Below are 23,054 nucleotides of genomic sequence, written 5' to 3'. Positions count from 1 at the left end.
TACAGTGTAATTGGAAACGTTCATTTTATATCAATATGTAGTATTACCTATATTATAACAAATGAGAGTATAGCACAACTGCCACAAGCAATACATGTCCTTTACCGGCACCACCTCCCTCCCCATAAAAAAAATTAAACAATTGTCGTTTTATTTGCTAAAATGTGTGTGGTTCAAGATTTTTCTAAAGGACATACCCGATTAGAATTGAAAAAGAGTCGTACGTTTAAAACTAATTTTGTCAAAATTTTTAGATTCATTTGGTTATATTTTGTTCCATTTAGGTAAATAGATGCACCAGCGCAGCTCTAATTTATATATAATCAGGCCATAAATTCAAAATATTTTCAAAAATTAATAGCTTTAAATCCAGTGGATGAAAAAAAGGAAAGCAAGTCTAACTCGTTGAGTGCTAATATACCTGTGTTGAATGAATGGTACAGTAGGATATGCGCAAAAAAGTCCCGTCTTCTCTTTCCTACCCTATATTCATTGGAATATTAAATCCGATTATAAGAGTCAAAATAAAAATCAAGTACGGATATGTACCTGTTTATCAAAAGTAAAACTACTCATAATTTATCTACAGTGCATCGTTATGGAGCTACACAGAAAGTTTTATATTAATTTGCCGAGCCAAATAAAAAAAACCTGGAAAACGAAAAGAAAACAAAGTGGGGACAGAATAACTGGCAAACTAATTAGGACTATATAGCCCCCCCCCCCCCCCCCCCCCCCCCCCCTCTTGAAATGTATATACTGAAAACAGATTATTGGAATACAACATCCGCACACAATTTAAAGAACATTTCATGGTTTTTTTTTATCATTTTCGCTAGCTAATGTAAGACATCACAAATACCCCAAATCCCCTCACGAAAAAGGAAATGCTAGGTTATGAGAGAGAGAGAGAGAGAGAGAGAGAGAGAGAGAGAGAGAGAGAGAGAGAGAGAGAGAGAGAGAGAGAGAGAGAGAGGGGGGGGATTATTGTTATTCTATGCAATCGATTGAAAATACATGACTACTTGTGATAAAATAGCTTCTTCGAATTTTCATGTGAGAGATTTTTCTCTGTATAGCTTAGCTGTGGGAATATTCATCTCTTAACTTGTTTTATTTTATTAGCAAGTAACTATTTAGATAATTCATATAGTTATTCCTTTTTTATCTAAAGTAACCAAATATTTATGTCAAATACATCAAAATTAGCACATGTATTTCGAATTTTAAAGATGAATAGGAAAAGGCTTGCTCAAAAATATCAAATGACGTTATACTTAAGATTAAAAATGACACTGTACGTGTATGTATAAATTCTAAACACACATTTTCAAGCCTTGACTAAGTGAGAAAAACTTGAACCATCAATAAAACCCCATAAAAAGTACACAGTTTCCTTGAACACGTTGTTTCGGTTTAACGTGGTCCTCATATTGTAAACTTCAAAAATATTTCAATTAGTGAATTTTCTTAAACTCTCGTGCACATTCCCAAAAATATTGAAATGAGAAACTTTACGTGTGTCCTTGGCTTTTGGCATATGTTCATTGATGCAATTCCAACCCCCACCCCACCCCTTCAAGATATTAGATGTTTTTTCTCACAAGAATTAGGGCAAATATAGAATGTTGCAATTAAATTGGAATACCCATATAATTTCCATAAAAATTAAATGTAAAAATAAACGGATCTTCTCAGTATTTTTGTGATTTTCCCACGTATATGTTTCTATTTTTTTTTTAAATTAAATTCTTCGCTGTTTTTCCAAATACAGGAACTGCTCACTAAATATCTTAAGAGATATCCACTTGGGGGCAGTGACTTTCCAGTTTTGTTTTGGCGTCGTTTCTGACCTTTTCCTGGCATGTAAAATATCAAAATCGTTAAAAAGCCAGGTAAAACTTAAGATACCGGTATATCGAACGAAAGAGATTTGACATAAACACAATTTGTTGATAATTTTACCAATGACACTGGATTTATCGTCTTTGTTGCTCAAAAATTCATAAGTTATAGATGCAGAAACATCGACATGCTTGCAGATGAAGAAGGTAATATGTAAATAATGTGTTACATTTTGTTGATTAATAATTAATCTGAATACATGTAGTTTGCCTACATGCCAGGACTATTTACATGAATTACCGTTCTCTGTCTTTCTCCAGAGACGTAAACTTTCATCGATCGGCTTTTGGAGCATACTAAAAATGGTAGGCTACTCAGCGGAGAACGTACTCCAAAACTTTTATAACCTCGGTTTTTAGAACCGTACTCAGTGGAGCACATACTCGGAGTACGGAGTACGAGTTTGAGTACGAGTATGGAAAAAGTTTTATAACCTCGGGGCCTGATTTCTGTTGAATTTACATCTTAAGCACCCACTTTCTTTTTGTCAAATTTGTATCATATTGCATTTCTATTTTCTAATAAAAAGTGCGACTTTTGATAACACTACATGTGATCTTCACACGATCTTATAAGAAATGAATAATATTCGATATAACATACATGTATTGTGTAACTTGGGACAGTTAACACCTTGTTCATTGTCTAAATGTCTAGTATGTATGTAAAAATAGATCTAGTATAATTACTTGGGAGTTAGACTTGCTCTTAAAACTTTAATTTCATCTGTCTAGAAAATATTGGCTTCATATAGCATTCGAAGCATGTAATTAAACAATGTTACGAATTATGTACATGTATCATCAGATGCTTTATACCTGCAAATCTGCATGCGCCTGTAGATGCTATATCCATTATATGAATGAGACCTAGCACCGCAATTCAGGACTTGTAGATGCTCTAGGAACAGGACCCGCTCCTTAAACTCTAACTTTCTCCGAAGAGATTGCACATAACCTGGTCATTCATCAGGTACATTGAAAACCGAGATACATCATCGATTCAACTCTTGTCCATTAAGGGCAGGAGTAAAACAGACTTGCTCCAAAGGTTTACGTTGGGAATAATAGTAAGAAATGGGTAAGTAACTTTATTTCTTATTCCGAATTAAACACAACTGGTGCATTCTGTTCATACATGTATGTTGGAGTTGAAGTTTGTAATATCCATCTCTCTTTAAATTGTTTTTGTACATTTTGTACATGTATTACGAAACAGTAAGTAAATTGATACTATTATTAGAGACTGCGTATTATTGCGTAAGCTAATAACTCGTCACTGCCCTAACTTCGTTACACTCGGTAAAAATCATGTCATTGGCATCAAATGTATTTATGACGTCATTTTTGACATGCTAAAGCAATATTTAATTTTCAAATTTACAAGATTTCTAAATCAAAACAGAGCACAATGACATCACGTTTTTTACACGTGTATTTTGAGTTCAATCAATGCAATAAGCACTTTCTCCTGGGTGAAAAGAAATATCGATAAATCCGATATTCTTTTGCAGAGGTCAGTCTTGTAGCATATAGAAACTTCGACTGAAAAGATGTTTTAATCAAATAATGCCTATAACACCTGTTGATTACTACGTTTTGTTTGATCTACTACACTTTGTTATACCGTTAAATTGTACATGCAATAAAGTTTGCTCCACACAATACATATCAATCGATATATGCTTAGTATATTTACTAAAGATATCAAAAAAAAATGAAATACGTATTTAGCAACAGAAATCTAATTAAAGTGAATATCCATTACGCAGAAAAGGTAACTTGTATTTGGAATTCTGATTCTGGCTGTCATTTCCTTAATTTCAAGATCTATGAAATGAAAATAGAGTCTACACGCTTATGAAATATCAAATATGAATTATTTCTATGGAATTTATCAGTTGGCAGTCAAAATTTACAACATGGCAATACCTCTGTTAAAAAGTGCGTATCCAACTTTAAATTTTAGGTAAGCACAAAAATCTCTTTAGCTTGATTCCGTTTTAATCCTGTCTTTATTAATTAATTAATTAGATAATGATGAAAAAGAGTGACTTTTGCATCCATCTTGAATTTTGTTGCTGTTGTTGTTATGTATACCAACATTATGCTTCAATTACATCATCAAAACTTTAAGATATTTCCGCTTTTTGTTTTTAAAAGACGTTATTAAAGATCAGAAATGAGCTTAATAATTTCATTTTGGTCGTCGTAATAAAAAAAATAATGTATAATTGTTAACTTCGTTCTTAAATCAATCAAATATTGAAATGAGAAAATTATCTGAATTTTGAAAGGGATTAAAGTGACAAGAACTCTTGTACCCAGTGTCTAATAAGAATGAAATTGGGCTCGTTAAAAAGGATTGAATTTGTACTAAACTCGTTTTAAACAATAATAATTACGAAATTCGATTTATAAGAATTAAAAAAAAATTAAAATTAAAAAAAAAAAAATCCCCCGCACCATTCCATTATATATACCTATGTGCATTTCCACCACTAAGTTATAAACTTAAAATGCTTAGAAATTAGGAGGGCTGAAAGGTCGTTGCTGTTTTAAGACTCTATTAAACTCCTTAAAAGAAGAGCTCAAATGACGATATAGCAATGTATTCAAATTTCATAGCATAAGATGTGGATTTTTTTTACTTTACTAAATGTTTGCTTATAGCTACAAAAATCGTATTATCTAAACTCTAAAAGAAATTCTGATGGTTGATTATAGACCGCCCAGACTCCTTAAATAAAATCAAATAAATTGATTATATGAATTATTGATTTAAATAGAAAATGATTATCAAAATATCCAGATGTCACTAGACGTTTAAAAAGAAAGTGTTGATTCGGGATGGGGGGGGGGGGGTAGGCGAGGTCTGCATCTACTAAAATATAAACAGTACTTTATGCTGCAAAAGCATCAACAGATTATTCCCACATGAGCTTCTTCTTCCTGGAGTGCGTTCAAGATGAAAACAGTAGATCAATTTATAAAATATAAATCGAAGCAAATCAAACTTATCAACCGATGTCTCACCTAGATAATAGAATCCATCTTGGGCAAGTCTACCGGCTTGTTTTTTCAGATTTTCTGGTGCACTATCAAAGGACAGGATACGAGTTTTCACACTTGCATATGCAATGTTTTTTATCCGTGCAGAGTCTACATTCTGCAGACCTTCTGCCATAGCAGACCAATTAAGTTAAAAATAGCAAAGGGGATTTTTGCTGGAAACAATATACACAAAGAAAGATAACTCTTAATCCTCATCTTGACTGCCATAACCCGACTCGAGTTAACATTCAAAGCTTTCTTAAACTTTAATTTCTAACGTAAATATGTTAAAGAATAAAATTCGTTTAATATCACATTTGGCCCCATAAATTTAATAAAAATGAAGTACACATTGAATCAAAACTATACATTGAAAATAAAAGCTGAACATATGCTTCTTAAAAAAATAAGCAAAATTTATTGAATGCGTTACGTATGTGCTATTTTTTACAAGTCAAAGTATGCACGGAACGCGTATTTCCGGAAAAATCAACAAAATTTAAAGACTTATAAGCATAATTGAATAGGTCCGCATGATATCACCACTCTAAAACTTTTACACATGAGAGATCGTTATATAAGCTCTTTGCATGCAAAAAATTACGATGGTGATATTGCGCGGACCTAGTTTTATTTTTAAATATGTTCATTTTTACGTCATGGAAATACACATGCATATGAATGTGTTGTTATATAAACATTAAGTTTGTGCATTAAAGTGAAAATACTATACTCTTATTGTTAAGTATCGATGAATAAACCCAATGAATGAAAAAGTCATCACACTACTAATATGAAGAGCGGGTCTGTTACGAGTAACATGATATTTCACACGTCTTTCCTTGTATTAGCCATATCATTTTACTTCCGCGTTGCCGTATCTAAGCGACAGCAGACCAAGGTGCGTGTATTGTACAGGTAACGTTACGCACGACCAAGATCAATGAGACGAGACGGGTGAAGAATCAGTTTAGAAGAAGTGAAGGTAAATTAAATGTTTATCTTTATTTTAATATTATATTGAACATTACACACTGTATAATTTATTATAGTCATTCTCAAAGAGAAAAGTGGCACGATCACAATAGTCTCATAGAAATAATTATGAGTATAACGTTATATATCAATACAAATCTGAAACATTATAGCGAGCGCAGCGAGGCGGCGCGAAGCGCCGCTCGCGTAGCGAGCTCCATAGACAACGTGTACGAACGGAGGAAATTCGAGTTGAAATCTGCACATTGTTCAAAGAAAATTTTATGAGGCCACGTGAAAACGTTCTACTACCCCAGTGATCCTTTGCGGTGCATAGCAACATGGTGGAACAGAAAGTGTTTCTACGGAAAATTCTTACCTCTACATCGCATACATCATTTTCATTTAACAATAAAACAAATCCTTCTAAAAACATTACAGTAAACAACACATTTAAGCTTACGTAAAAAAACTGAACTTTTGCTGATATATGACGTCATTTCCTTCTCCGAATTTGTCCGACAATTTACGAAAACTGTCGAGCGCAAAAGAATGTTAACTATGACGTCACAAAGATCTCGCGTTTTAATTTCCCGCGATACATTTAGAGGTGGATCAAGCATATGTACTGGATCATGTAGGAAGTACTCAGTATCAGTGTTAATGGCGACTCTTTGGCTGATTAGTTTTGTTTTGATGATTTTTTTTTTGCTTAGTAAATACACATGCAAGTTCCATGCTAAATTTATTGTCATATTGATCCAATCATATATGCATACGTTAGGTAGGCAGGCGCGTAGCTAGGCGTACGCAAGTACGCAAGTGCTTCCACATCATTTTCACCAAAACAATACATAAAATAAAACTTAAATAATGTTGATTAATGAAAACTTTTTAAGGAATACAAATTAAACCAAGCTGCTGTTATCTCAGAATTTCCTTAAAAATATCACATGCCTTTCACTTGACAGCTTGCCTTTCTTTCAGTTCAATATTGCTCTTCTGATATATTCTATTATTATTTGCATACAGTTCCATAACCCGAGTGAGAGGTTAACAATGATTATGAATATATTATCGAGATCGAAATAACAAAATCTAAAATTTTAAATATGTAATTATCTTTTGTATTATAAAAGTATTTTTGTAGACAAAAATGTTATAGACCATTAGAAGAGAAAGCACAGGGCTTATTATATATGAATTAAATTAATCTCATTATAAATCAGGCACTACTTTTTCTTCTTAATCGTTAATTTTATGATGATGATGAAGTAAGCATTTTACACATTAAAAACGGGGGTGATTTTGATGAAACTCCTTTTTTCTGGATATTGAAAATTTATTGTCGAAAAGCTAAGAACTAGGCAGCTTCCGGGGGCTTCGCCCCCTGGGCCCCTACCAGGACTTTGCTCTGTACCCATTGGGGGGGGGGGCTCAAGGTAGCCCCCAAACCACCTTGCCTTAATTTGCTTCCACAATAAGCAAACCCTAGCTACGCCCCTGGTAGGTGACAAAAAATTGTTAAGAAAGAAAAGTCTAATCATTATTAGATCTACGTGCAGCGTCATTTTGTAATGAATAGATAAATGAAAAGAATTAAACTGTTAAAATGTATTTGTTATATAGTTGCATATGTGGTCAAATAATATTTGATATCACACACTAAGAAAGGGGTGAAGGCACATGTCTACAACGCTTATATAGCGTACAAAAATTAAAAAGATTTAAAACAAAATTAATGTCACTGAGGAAAATAATTAAAACACGGGTTACAACAAGGAACAAAATGAGAAATAACAGACAAAATTTATTTTTACTGATTTTAATGATCATTATTAAAAGGTAAAGAAAAGATAAAACATAATTGTATCTACATAAAAAACGGCGTTGTGTTTATCAAAATATTTTAATACAATGTAAGTCTGTTTAACATTTTATTAATGCTCAGTGCATGGTAGTTTTTTGTTTAAGTGTATTTAAGCCTAGGAAAGGACCATTGGAATAAAAGTTTGATATCTTCCGGTTCCTTGCGGTGGTAAAAGTTTTCGAGACAAAGCCAAAGTTTTTTGGTTTGGTTAAGTCCACGGGTTGCATTTAACAATGATGACAGATGTATGGCTCCTTCTGCGCTCGCCCCAACGGTCACACCGTAAAACATATTAGGGCTAACATGCTCATGTACATGTAATACGCACAGGAATTCAAGTATTTTGCACTGTAGGCCAAAAATATTAATGCATTACATTCCTTTAATTATCAGATACTGGCCATATAGTCTTTATGTCTCGGTGAATATAGACGTCATTTTCCAAAAGTGACGTCACAATGCTTTTACATTATTTATTGACACTCGAGTCATATGATATTGGAGTAACAATGTCTCTCTATAATATATATATATATATATATATATATATATATATATATATATATATATATATATATATATATATATATATATATATATATATATATATATATATATATATATATATATATGGAATTCCTGAAAATTTAAGTAGTCTATATATAGCTGATTGCCATCAATTGTCCACCTCCAAAAAAAAAATCCATTAAATCATCCAAGTCCATGTAACGTGATTCACTTTTTTCGGACACATATATTGGATCGAATAATTAGATCATTATTTATAAACGGAATAAGAATTTGGAAGTATAGTTTTCTATGTAGCGCTAGGAAACGATAAACAATAACGGTTGATGTACATGTAATCCAAAATAACTCCTGAGAAAGACAGGTGTGTGTAATAAAATATAACCTTACAAATGACAACATGAAGAAGTACACAATTTATCGGACTATGTGACATAATTATAAATACTTTATTACGAAGGTGATATTTTATTTTACTTTGTGAATTGGGTCATTCATTTTTATGCAGTTCATTTCGAATTTCGTACTTAATCTTCGTTTTGAAGATTTAAAAAGTCCTGCAAAAAATAAAAGTTACTGGTAAGTACATTGAGTTTTAGATTTTACATTTTCTTTGTTTTTTAATCTTTCACCAACTTTATTACCTTTATTGCCTGGTGGGTATTTTAACTAAGGAACATATTAGATATATCTTACAGTTTTAATTTCCGCAGCACATATAAGATTTTATATCTCTGTTAGTCTAATTATTGTCATTTCGATCCAATAATACTCAGAACGTGCGATCCAAGTTGCACTCTGTCCACTTTGTTGTTAAATTGCAGAACTCTAATTTTTTTTATACAATTTGAGATTTTTGGCATTAATTCATTTAGAGGTATTCGTGAATTATAGACTTATTTTCACAAAAAAGAAAACGATCACAATATTACCCATACAAAGTATTCTTCTTAAAAAGCAATATGAAGATAACGAACAGAGAGAGAGAGAGAGAGAGAGAGAGAGAGAGAGAGAGAGAGAGAGAGAGAGAGAGAGAGAGAGAGAGAGAGAGAGAGAGAGAGAGATTACATGTACATGTATATCACTTTCTGACTGTATTGTATTGGTATCAGAGGCGGATCCAGCAATTTTGAAAAGGGGGGGGGGGTTCCAATTGATGAAAATTAATACGTGCAAAATACATTATTTGTCAATAAACAAGGCCTTTTGAACACTAAGAAACGAAAAATAATTCAGACTTATTACGAAAAGCTATTATAAAAATGAATTTTTGGTAAAAAAAATAATTATGTCTTTGATGTTTAAATTCTGAACGATTCTTGGAAACAAAACAAAAAAGGGCTTTCTTTCGTGTTTCATGTGGGTATGAAGGTACGGTATAGCTAGCATTCCAGAAACATAGCCTAACTTGCATAAAATTAACTATAATCGATTTTTTAAAAAAATAGAGTTAACAATACATTGTAGATGTTATTATAAATCTGTGTTTCTAGCGACACTGCTTAGTTAATTTTTTTTTTAAAATTCCACATGTTTACTCATAGATGTGAGCACCGGATGCTGATGGGGAGTACCTTTTTCGATAAAAAAAAAATCGTTAGGGTTTTTCATATAAGAAAAACATGTACATGTAACGGTGCGTTGTAAAAAATTCTTTCAATTAGCAATTTTAAAAGTATTTATTTGAAATAATTACAGAGAGAGAGAGAGAGAGAGAGAGAGAGAGAGAGAGAGAGAGAGAGAGAGAGAGAGAGAGATTATCTTGTTTGCTATGATACAATATACCAATAAACTGGTTTCAGTAAATGAAGAAAAAATTCAAAAATCATTTTAAAGGCTGAACATTTTTACATGGTGGAAAATCTCAGGTGCGGACAGGACTTAATTTTTAGAGGTGTGAAAGCCTCCGGGGCTGGAAGTCTACCCACACATGCGGTCGTGAACGCTGCTCATCACTATACACAGGAAGCAGATATTACACAAGATATAAATAATTGGTCAGAATTGGTCTTTGTTTGAATATCTTATTGTTCTAAAGACAACACGAAGCGATTTTATAAGGAAATGTTACGTGTCATCCGGATTTTCTTTAAGTGTGTAAAGCACAATTTAAGAAAAATCAGTAAACTACATATAATTCAGCCCCCAAAAATTTAACTCGGTACATTGTGTTTAGCATTTGACATTGTTTAATTCAACAAACATAATTGTGTAAGAAAACCATACGATCAGTTAAAATGTTGAATGTAAAGGCAGCCATTATACGATGACAACTAATGGGTTCGTTCTCAATGGAGTGACGTTTTTGTGAAACAAGTTCCAATTGTCTGTATAACCAGTAAATACACCTTTAATAGCTCATAAGTTTGTTTTCAAAAGAAAATTTTATATGCATGATTTGGGCTGCATGCTCATTCATCTTCGTGGAATTCATTTGGTCATAAACATTCACAATGATTCAAATATAAATTGCGTATTTTCAATTACTGAATAACAAAAATATTTTTCTCATTTATCCGACCTGTATGCAATTCACTTATTACGGAAAAAGAAAATAAATATGTTTGCCTATTAATTGAGGTGTCGCTTATAATTCAAGAGATGCTAAAATTAAATTGTGATGCATCAAAAATACTTGGGGTGTTTATGCCTTCCTGACTTTGGTCCGTAAACATTTGGGAGGATAGTTACAACATTACAGAGAGAGAGAGAGAGAGAGAGAGAGAGAGAGAGAGAGAGAGAGAGAGAGAGCTAAAACATCACTGGAGAAAAAATGTAGGTCCCATGATGGCATCCATAGTGTATTCCCCCCAATAACTGAACAAATAGTGGAAAATAGCAATTTTCGAAAATAAAAATACAGTTACAGTAGAGCACATTTATAACGAACACAATTTTATCAGATCTCGTCTATGGCAAAATTATTTTCATTCACTACATTTTTCAATCGTACAATGAACTCATTATTGATAGCAAATTGTGGTTTAAATCACTGTCACTGACACTCTTCGTTTTAAAGTTTGTTTTACTGCTGAAGGAAAACTAATGAACAAGAGAGTGCTAACTTTCGGGATAAAAATAAATATTGATGATATTTAAGAGTGTAGAAATGTCCTTAAATATACAGTGTGTCAGAATTCTCAAGACAGAAAATATGGGGAATTATAAATTAGGTTCACAATAAAATAAATTGCATAATTTGTTTATTTTTGTGGTAAATGTCGTGAATAAAATTGCATATAACTGGCAATCGATGTAATAACGATTGTTCTCATTCAAACAGATGCCAGGCACAGGAAAACGGGAATTCCCGTGTATTCTATGCAGGAAGCGAACAAAACCAACTGAGAGACCAACACTGACAGCAGAACTGAAACAATTGGTGCAGAAAATGTGTGTGTCCGATCCGTCTGATGAAGATGTACTTTGCACTGCATGTCGGATTAAATGCCATTTAAAGCTTAAGAAACACATAGAGAAAAACGACACAGCGCCAAAGGATACGTTATTTTCACCACAACAACAAGGAAGCTCTTCCAGATACGCCAGGAGTCCACCCTCGGTCACCCTTCCGCTACCTTCGTCCGCCACCAGCCATGCCCGTTGTTTCATTTGCAAACGACCCGGACCCAAACTAATTGTTGTGCCAACTAGTGAGAGAAACTCTGTTTTTCTGCATCAGAAAATCCTTATTCCATACGGTTCAAGGTGCTGCAGTAAACATATTCCGGATGGCAGGTTTACCTCAGATGCTCTGAAACAGATTCCCGTTTTCTCACAAACATCAAGCTTAAACAGGAGCTCCATCGTCGACATTTTACTGTATTTGCGAGAAACTGCTTTGAAATATGATACATCTCGAATTGATTTTGACCGAGAAAATGCTTTCAGTGATCAACAGTACACAACTCTTACCGGTCTTAGCAAGAATTCCTTCAACGACCTGTTGTCTTATATCAGCGACAGTGTTAAGAATACATCTGTACGCAGCGCTAGGAATAGCCTGGGGATTTTTCTTGTGAAGATGAAGTCCGGCCTTTGCAACAGTATCCTGTCAACCATTTTCAACGTCTCCAAAGCAAGCATCCGTCGGGCTATTCATACAGTGCGGAGGGCATTAATGGAAAACTTTGTTCCCCAGAACCTTGGTTTTCAACACATATCAAGAGAAAGTGTTATTCAACATCATACACGACCATTAGCTGAATCATTGTTTGGTGGAACCGGAAGTCAAGCCCTACTTGTGCTGGATGGTACCTATATATACATTCAAAAGAGCTCCAACTTCACTTTCCAAAGAAAATCCTACAGTTTGCATAAAGGCCGACCAAGTGCGTTTGGGGTCAATTTCGGCCCCATGTCCAACTTAGATAATGTTCCTCAAAATACTTTTACAGAGGGTATATTTTCATAAAATCACCAATTTATAACTGTTTAAAGCTTTGTTTATGTTTTACTGAAATGTGAATGCAGTATACTTTGCGATAACGTAGCATCATTTTGACGTTGCTCTATGCAACGTCATGAGCAAGAAGACTACGTCAGATTTTCAAATAATTCATTTTTTCATGTTATTTTTTATATCAAATATTTATATGTACATTTTTCAGTGTCGTTGCCTGTGATAACACTGCGTATCTATTTTTTACTATTCAGCCCAATAAATTCAAATAACATATAATTGAGGCGCATGCGGGTTTCCTTATTTATATTCAGATATTTAATTGTTTATTTGCTTAAAATTATATAAATGTTATTAAAACCGACTTATTAATATAATTATAGATCTCAGTGATTAAGTGCAAGTTTCACATATTCACTCCGAATGAGGTGAGCATAAATTGTAAATTGCAAACTAATGGAAAGTGTATGTATTAATGAACAGCAGTAGTAAAATGAAATTCCAAAATTTTATACTAAAATTCCTTATGTAATAATGTAAAATAGAGAAAACTGAAACTACATGTAATTAGCTTATTTAAAAAACAGTGGTTTGGTTCTTACGTTAATTTTTTTCATAATACTATTGCTGAAAAAGTTATTTCCAACTCAGTCCAAATATCTACGTTTATATTGCATGCAAAATGGTTGTTTAAAATGCATTTTAATAATTTATTGTGCGTGTGTGTGTGTGTGGGGGGGGGGGGGGGTATACAGCAAATCAAACTCAATCAAAAACAAGAACAACATCTTATATATCGGTATCGCTCACACTCATTTCAAAATAGGAGATATTTTTGTTAAAGAATAAATAGTTTTCCTTTCAAAATTCTTTATTATATTTGTTCTGACACATTTTAATCCTGTGATGAAATACAATAATGTGCTGTAAAAGAAGATTCTAGATCGATGGAATACATCACTCAGATCAGAAAGAAATATGAACACCACACCTAAGAACCAAAGTTTTCTTTTCTTACAATAACTGAATATATATCTGTTATTACTAGTAATATAATTGATCTCAATTAAATCATTTTAACTAGTAAAGTTTAAATCCAGAAAACGTTGTAACGGGAGCACTATCACTGTAGTAACCGGTACCAAAGGCTCGTTTGACCCACACTCTGTCACCGGTCTGTAGATGTAAGATAACCAGGTTGGTTCCGGTCTGGTAAATGGAAATGCTGCTCCCACTACGGTACCAAGCCATGGCCCTGACCTTACTGGATCCATTCAACACGATGTCTAAATAGATGTATTTTTGATGAGCAGACTGAACAGAGACATAGAACACATATGTCCCCGCTGTCGGCGCTGTAAAGATACCAGTACTGGGGTTGTAGCCTGTTCCTACACTGTAGATTACTACGGGGAACACTAGTGTTCCTCCTGTCCAATCAGCGTTACGTGTTGATATACCCGCTGTAAACGCATGGTGGTTACTCTTATCTACGATTGGAAAAATAACTAATTGTATTATAAAGTGTATATACTGCTTAATAGACATGACGTTTATCACATGGCTCTGTGATTTTAATGAGTAGGTATGTCTAAAATAATTAGGAGAAACATATTTGAATAAAGAATTAATTAAACAATTACAACTATGTATTCTACATATTTTATTTTAAGCATTCTAATTAGAACACTTTGATTTTTTATGAATGAATTACGGAATAAAACATGGCATAGAACATTAAGAACTGTAGAGAAAAAGGCCGTGACAAAAATAGGAAGCAAATTATTAATGTGTGTGTGCATGCGAATGGGCATGCGATAACTCATCAGTTTCATTTAAACAAGGAAAAAGTACTTTCTTTGGATATTTCATTATTTTCAATATTTAATTTAAAAAAAACCCATAAATTTAATGAACAAATGTACGACAAATATTAGCCCTTTCCAGGGATCAAGATCATTCACACGTACAGAAGTTGTTTAGGTACATGTGCATAGAAATATAATTAATATATACATGTTTGAGAAAATTTGGCTAATAAGACTGAATATACAGATGAAGAATTAGTTTTAAATATTTCAACAATGTTTGCAGTTTTAGATCATTGCATTTGACTGGTAGTAGTAACATGTTATAAACATGTTTGTGAAAGATAACTCTGGTTTACTCTCGTCGATGTTGTCTTTTATGCGGGTATAAAGGAAGCTATTACTGCAGTTTAAAACTAACATTGAATGTAAGCTATTATAACTTATAAGCACGCACTTTTCAGTCGAATATTTACAATTAATAGGGACATAGGGACATATTCGTCCTAATATTGTTTAAGTCCCTTTTGTCAGCAGGCGAATTTAAGAAAGCTCGAATTTAACTATTTCCAAATATCTCTTTAATCACATCTGTGTCTGCGTTGATTCAGAACAGTGCAAAATTAGCTGTTTGCAAGTGTAAAAGAGCCAAAAAAATAACGATTGGCAGAAATAAACCTAATCACGTTCTCTACGACACAATTGAATCATTTTAATAATGTTATATCATGTCAGATTTTATGAACATGAAACAAAAACGTACGAAAGCCGAGAAGGATCATTCGAGATTCGAGATTCGAAATACGAGATTCGAGATTCGAGATTCAATATCTAAATTAACCAATCAAATCAAGGATCTGAAAATATGTATCCTAGCGACATCAAACTGTTCTAAATAAAAATCATACGTTCATGCTCTTATATACAAATAAATGCTATGTTCACTTCTCCCTACCTAACTAAATAATTATTTGTATTTACTTTTACACAGAATATCTAAGTAGACTAGTAATAATGCAGTGTGCTTCGCGGATCTAAGTGATTTTGTTTGCCCTGGTGCATTTCCACCTGATGCGTTTGAACCCTAAGGTATTTCACCACCAGTAATAGTTTAAAACCCGGGTTTATTCACCCCTTTTGTGTAAAAATGCGGTTATGGTAGAGAACTTCATAAGCGTAGCTAATTTTTTCTGTAGGGGATCCTAGGACAATTTTAAAAAATTTTACTATGTAAATTTAATAAGCTCCAATTTTCCCGAGGAGGGGGTCCAGATCCCCTGACCCCCTCCTTTCTAGATCCCCGCATGAAGATTAGTACATGTATCTAAATAATCTAAATATAAATAATCTGTCCTGTTTCACTAATAAATATAAGCATTACTTATCGTTTTTTATGTATGCATACAGTGATACACTAGTACTATGATTATAAACAAATTATTGAGATATTATCACATCATACGGAATTATTGATAAATACAATTTTTTTTCCTTTTCCTCAGTAAACAACTTATTATGAGTCTTACTTTTGGAATTGTTTTCAATGTAGAAGGATACCTACTCTCTACAATTAAAGGTAGGGATGATAGGGTGCCAATTTGTTCACATTGCCGATTTCTTGTGCAGAGAACAGTAAAACCTTTTATTTGATTGTGCATGAATATTTCAAAATTAATTGTTGTACATATATTTTGTTATAATTCATTCATTGATATATCAACAAGAAAGAATAAAAGCATATGTTTCACAGCCAAGTTAAGTTTCTCTGTAGTTTCCTACCCCCCCCCCACCCCCCACAGCACCAAAATTGACAATTATCACATATAAGTCATATAAATGTTTACTTTTTTTGTAAGTAAATCTCTAAAGATGTAAATAAGCACTGCAAACAAAGATGTGTGTATTTAATATACTACTACATTACATTTAGCCAGATAAAATGTAATCAGGATGAAGCTACAAGGGGTGAGTGGTGCAAATTTACCAATTTGTCGCCATACACACAGAACACCAAATAAAGAAACTGTGAGTGGTGTGTAGAATGCATAAAAGATGGCGGCAAATTATCTCAAATAATCAGTGCAAAAACCCACAAATAGGCTGTTATTCGTTACATATCCTGCAAAAACATTGATAAAAAATGTTATCGTCCCATAACATAGCCGATTAAGTTAATGTGTATGGTCAACGTACATGTAATTCTAATGTCCATGGAGGCGTACGTATCAGGCGGGGATCCAGAAAATTAAATTTCAAAAATGATCGGTTGAATTACATTAAATGCTTTGAAAATTGTTTTAAATTATTGCACGGGTCAAAATGCGTGATAGAAGCTATGTACAGTGTAATTGGAAACTTTCATTTTATATCAATATGTAGTATTACCTATTATAACAAATGAGAGTATAGCACAACTGCCACAAGCAATACATGTCCTTTACCGGCATCACCTCCCTCCCCATAAAAAAATGAAACAATTGTCGTTTTATTTGCTAAAATGTGTGTGGTTCAAGATTTTTCTAAAGGACATACCCGATTAGAATTGAAAAAGAGTCGTACGTTTAAAACTAATTTTGTCAAAATTTTTAGATTCATTTGGTTATATTTTGGTCCATTTGGGTAAATATATGCACCAGCGCAGCTCTAATTTATATATAATCAGGCCATAAATTCAAAATATTTTAAAAAATTAATAGCTTTAAATCCAGTAGATAAAAAAAGGAAAGCAAGTCGAACTCGATGAGTGCTAATACCTGTGTTGAATGAATGGTACAGTAGGATATGCGCAAAAAAGTCCCGTCTACTCTTTCCTACCCTATAATTATTGGAATATTAAATCCGATTATAAGAGTCAAATTAAAAATCAAGTACGGATATGTACCTGTTTATCAAAAGTAAAACTACTCATAATTTATCTACAGTGCATCGTTATGGAGCTACACAGAAAGTTTTATATTAATTTGCCGAGCCAAATAAAAAAACCCTGGAAAACGAAGAGAAAACAAAGTGGGGACAGAATAACTGACAAATTAATAAGGACTATATAGCCCCCCCCCCCTCTTGAAATGTATATACTGAAAACAGATTATTGGCGTACAACATCCGCACACAATTTAAAGAAAATTTCATGTTTTTTTTATTATTTTCGCTAGCTAATGTAAGACATCACAAATACCCCAAACCCCCTCACGGAAAAGGAAATGCTAGGTGATGAGAGAGAGAGAGAGAGAGAGAGAGAGAGAGAGAGAGAGAGAGAGAGAGAGAGAGAGAGAGAGAGAGAGAGAGTCGATGTAAATCACAGGTGCGCTAACACCGTTAAAATTAAAGCTTGCTAGTTGATCTGCCCTACCCTAGCTACCTCCTCTCTTTTCTCGTTTTAGAGGCTTAATTATTGTCTATATATGCTTGTAACAAATCAAATCAATTTCAAATTCTAAATCAAAACTGAATTTGACACTACAAACTCTCTCTGTGTCTGTCTGTCTGTCTGTCTGTCTGTCTGTCTCTCTCTCTCTCTCTCTCTCTCTCTCTCTCTCTCTCTCTCTCTCTCTCTCTCTCTCTCATATCGACAATGGCATTGCCATACCCTACAATACACTATTCTTATCTGGATTTTTGTCTTTGAGGTTGTAAATCATTATATAATATCTTCTATGGTTTAAAACTTTATCATAACCTATATTTTGACATGTCGATTATTTCATTCAGTTTCGTTTCATAGCTAAAACATTTAGATTAAACAGATCTTTCTTCGCAAGCCGATTTTAACACAGTTGGGGCGAATACACTTCGGGTTAAAATTGTTCGGGGGGGAAATACATACTGGGCAAACAAACCACTTAGATTCGCAAAGCCAACAGTGTTATTTCTAATTTAATTGTTTATACTGTGTGGGGTTAATTCATCAATGTTAATTTAACCATTTTATAACCACTATATAAGAGCTATTAAGACATGTATTTGTAGGAAAGAGCATGTACGAATGATCTTTATTTAGAACAGTTTGATGTTGCTAGGATACAGGTTTCAGATCCATGATTTGATTGGTTAATTTAGATATTGAATCTCGAATTTCGAATCTCGAATCTCGTATTTCGAATCTCGTATTTCGAATCTCGAATCTCGAATGATCCTTCTCGGCTTTCGTAAAAACGTGAACGTCAGGTTAGTAAAAAGAGTGACCGACTTTTGATGCTTTAACCGACGATGTATGTGCGATGTCTGCGTAGAAAGCGTTCAGTTGGTTATATTTTTGGAGATTGAAATACAACAACAAACTGTCATTCATTGTCATTGTAGTACCTTTTTAAAAACTTTTTTAAAACTACAAGGGTTATTCGGGTAGACCATTAAAGCTATACACGCTATAATTTGCATCAATTTTGAATAAAGGGGAAAATGTATGTGTTTGATTACTAATAAAAGTTACCTTTATGCTGTTAATTATAATGCTCAATTCCATCACGTAACAAATATATCAAATATTAAACAATAAAAAATATTTATTTTCCTGCCAGGAAAGTAATGCCTCCTCGTGAATATCAATCTATCACGTGATATCGACAGCTAAATTTAGTCTATCATACCACAACTGGTGAAGGGTCAACATCTTCATAATTGTGATAGTTTCACAAAGGAAAGGATATTTTCAGTAAAGCATAAACTTGTCCGATATACGAGTACAAACAAAAGAAAAAAATTACAAGCCTGTGAGTAGATATGAATACTTCCTTTAAAAAAATGACGTAGACCTGTGTTTTTCCCCTACGTGCTATTTATAGATCCTATAAGTGTTAATGCAGAAGTAAGGGTATCGTGAATGACAAACGTATTTTACTCATTATACATGTATGTATTTCAAATTAACAACTGTTAAGCATATTAAAAATCAAGTTGGATATTTAATTAGGCAAACAATAACGACCACCTAGTTCTCCGCGGACATGCGCAATGAGGTCGGTTTCGCTCTTCCTTCATCAATATTCATGAAAAGGTATATTTTCTTGGCAGGAAAATAAACAATTAAAAATCTATATCTTTGTAACGAGATGGAATTCACCATTGTAATTTACAGATTAAGGATAACTTTTATAAGTTGACAAACACATGCGTTTTCACTGTCATTCAAAATTGACGTAAATTATAGCGTGTATAGCTTTAATATATTTACAACAATACACGTTACGAGATATGCTTTTGATAAAATGTTAATACGACAATATATTTGTGGAAGTTAAGACCTCTTAAAGTTTTACGTTTCAGCAACATAAATAATATCATTGATTTCGAAGTATCCTTTTGCAAAATTCCATTTTAATTCGTTTATGTGTGATTTTCTAACAACACATGCTTTCAATATATACTAGGTCATTTGGTAGAAAAAAAAATGTAAAATCTTACCGCAGTTCAATCTGGACAAGTTCATGTTGGCAACTTCCAGAGAAGCCACAGCAGACGACAGTTTAAGCTGCTCATACTCCGACGTCTTTAACTGTGTCTCAAACTTAGTGACTGTTCTACTCAAGATTTCTGGAAAAAAATGAATTAAACATCTTCTAAAACCAATTCATACAAAGATATAAATAAAATACAATATGGTTACATATGGCAAGTAATACATTTTTCTAAAGAATAATGATAAAAAAAAACCTAATCTTGTATTTAAAACTTATTTTAAAAACTGTGTTATTGTACAGATAAACCAATTTTCGAAATTTTAAAGGTTTGCCCACGGGTTTGAATACTAGGCAAAAACCAACCTTTACAAATAAAATATCGTTCCTACCTACTTCTGCCTATGATGGGATTCTTATCAAACATGTGCTCTGCTACCATGGGCACAATTAAAACCATTTACAGCGACTCTTTGTTTGTTTTTTTTAATCAAGACAAGCACATTTTTTTTCTTACGATAAACAACACATGTAATACCTGTGAAGGTTTCTCTAATATCCGATTGAGAATCATCTAGATTTTGAATGAGAACTTTGTTATTCGTGAGGTTGAGTTTGTTTTGAACGATTTTTGCTTTTAATTCTTCAAATGAGTTGGTAAAATACCGTTCAAGTTCTTCGTATTTTTTATCCCTCGACTCATTTTCAGTCTCCGTGCTTTCCTTAAAATCTAACAGCGTGACCGAGAGATATCGAACTTCTATTTTGATATCATCGAGAACACTATGAGTTTTGTTATACATTTCCCGCCTTTTGTCATCTGAATCCTTCTGTATGACGTTTAATTTGTCGTGCAGAGTACCATAGTTCTCGTTAACTGATTGTAATTTAGTTTCGAGCTCCATGATCCTGGCCTCACTTATACTGCTACTGTTTTTTAGTTCGTTATTTTCCTGTTGAAGAGAGTTCAGCTGAATATTTAACGCATCAATCGTCTGAAGTTGTCCGTTAACTCTTGCTTCACTTGCAGCTAGACTTTTCTTCATAAGGATAACGTCATTTACCAGTGCATGGACATTCTTGACCAAAGCGAGACGGATAACTGTCTCTTGGTTAATCATCTGACGAAGAATGCTCAAATCGTCCAACTTCTGGTCTTTGTTCTCCAATGATGTTGAAGTCTTGTTTTCTCCATCAGTAAGGAACGATAAGATTGGTTCTGCATCAGAAAAACTTAGCAATATCGCTAAAATACAAACCACCCTCATTTTTTCGAACTGTAGATTAAACTGTTTCACGCAACAGAGTGAAGAGCTATGTATTTATAGTAAAACAGTCCGACCCACATTTGTCTGACGTGTAAATTTCGTAAGATTTGCGACAATATTTCAAGTATCATGTCCACTGTTATACAGAGATAAACACCAAAAACTGCTTCATTAGATACTATGTATAATTGTTGTCCTCAAGAAACCTTTTCCTTTTCATCTCGAAATACATTTTATCTTTCAAAACATACTCACTCCAAAACAACCTAGTGAAATGTTGCAACTAGTGATAACGATTTTTCAAAGTATGTCAAACAATTTTAACATCTTACAATGCCCCAATCCCCGCCAAAATTTAATAACGTAAGTGGGATATAAATTCAATGACATTGTGAAATTATAATTGGGCTAAATCTCTAAAATTATTCAAGCTCGATTGCCATAAAAAGTATTAGATATTATCAAACTTTATAAATATGTATTGTACGCTGATTTTATTTTTCAAAAACTCAACTTCTTATCAACTATAGAAGACACTCAAATAACACCCAAAGCTATGATTGACCTTTCTAAAATATAACCAGTGTATCTCAACAGGGTATTAACTTTTGGAACTTCAGATAACTGAAGAACATAATATCAATGTTAACTAAATCGAAAAAAGATATAACGTTTATGTGGGGATATCTGGTAATGTCGTATGTACTTTAAGACAAAGATACAGAGTGTTACTTAATTATTATAGACTATTTTATATCCATAACATCAAATGATTCTGATAATTAAGGACAACAAAAGACAAAAAAATGTACATCGATATTGTGTTTGTAGATTTTTAACAGGCTTTTAGTAGCGTTTTGAGAAATAGAAACTGGAACAAATCATTTTCCTTTGATAAAAGTGGAAACTGTTTCTTTTTTAACTTATAAAAACAGGTATTCTGGCATTAAAGAAAAATAGTTTCGAGTTGGGTGTTATTATCAATTTTTTAAATGTAAAGATGAAATCGGCAATGAAAAATGTATAACCGTTTCTATTTTCTTATTTATGCGTGATTTATAAAAGTAGCTTACAGAAAGGGTAGCTATCAGTCTTCTAGAAATTATTATCTAAAATATGGACATCAGTTAACTTACAAAAAAATAAAGTTTAAAATTTATTTTTTTTTTTAATTTTACGTGTTTTTATATTTTTATACATGTACTTGTACTCCAATAGTTGACAACTACTTTATCCAGGGTCAAACGATCACATAAAATAGATACATATTTGTGATACGTAATATCATAAGGTTATAAAAGTCTTTAATATAAAATATACGAGGCTCAGCGTAATTTCTTCTTTACCAGGTTAATTCAATTATCAAAAGTTATCGATATGTTACTGAAAAAAATATACCTTATTGCGCTCATATTTAACCAAAGTACCATGAATATTAGGCCAGGTTATTTTCCACCATTAATATGGTCTTGAAATTTTATATCAACTTGTTAAATAATATAGAAATTAGTATTTTGGGGCACATTCTAATGGTATTAGTTACTTTTCGTCTTCCGTAATCGTCCTTAGTAACACTCTAAAATGTACTAGCTTTATACAGACAGACTACAGGCACATAACATCAAAAAATCTTAACAACACCTGAAAATTCCAACCCGTTGGAGTGGTATATACATGTATATCTTTAACCTCAGATTCACTGTTTATTCCTTATTTTGAATTTTAATTTTAACATTGTCCCCATAAAAAAGGGGGAGGGGGTAACTAAATATTAATTCTTGTTTTACATATTTATCATTGTTGCGCCAAAAAGTGCGGTGGGCAGCCCATCCCCTGCCCCCCCCCCCCCCCC

The 23,054-nt window shown here is 33.0% G+C and overlaps 2 protein-coding genes across 2 annotated transcripts; one reads left to right on the top strand and one right to left on the bottom strand.

Annotated features, from left to right (window-relative positions):
- Positions 1 to 5,596: 5,596 nt before the first annotated feature.
- Positions 5,597 to 12,745, top strand: LOC136271429 (uncharacterized). The gene is made up of 2 exons (XM_066071453.1): positions 5,597 to 5,943; positions 11,615 to 12,745. Exon 2 carries the CDS (start codon positions 11,615 to 11,617, stop codon positions 12,743 to 12,745), a length of 1,131 nt encoding a protein of 376 aa, XP_065927525.1. The 5' UTR covers positions 5,597 to 5,943.
- An 841-nt stretch (positions 12,746 to 13,586) lies between these two features.
- LOC105319015 (putative leucine-rich repeat-containing protein DDB_G0290503) lies at positions 13,587 to 21,247 on the bottom strand. The gene is made up of 3 exons (XM_066071267.1): positions 20,473 to 21,247; positions 19,942 to 20,070; positions 13,587 to 14,223 (listed from the first exon to the last, which is right to left on the bottom strand). The coding sequence occupies exons 1-3, from the start codon at positions 21,200 to 21,202 to the stop codon at positions 13,814 to 13,816; spliced, it is 1,269 nt and encodes a 422-aa protein (XP_065927339.1). The 5' UTR covers positions 21,203 to 21,247; the 3' UTR covers positions 13,587 to 13,813.
- Between the last annotated feature and the right edge of the window lie 1,807 nt (positions 21,248 to 23,054).

The sequence above is a fragment of the Magallana gigas genome, chromosome 9 (genome assembly GCF_963853765.1).
Source record: "Magallana gigas chromosome 9, xbMagGiga1.1, whole genome shotgun sequence".
Lineage (NCBI taxonomy): Eukaryota > Metazoa > Mollusca > Bivalvia > Ostreida > Ostreidae > Magallana > Magallana gigas.
The sequence above is the reverse complement of the archived record's forward strand: the minus strand, read 5'-3'. Positions and strand labels throughout refer to the sequence as shown.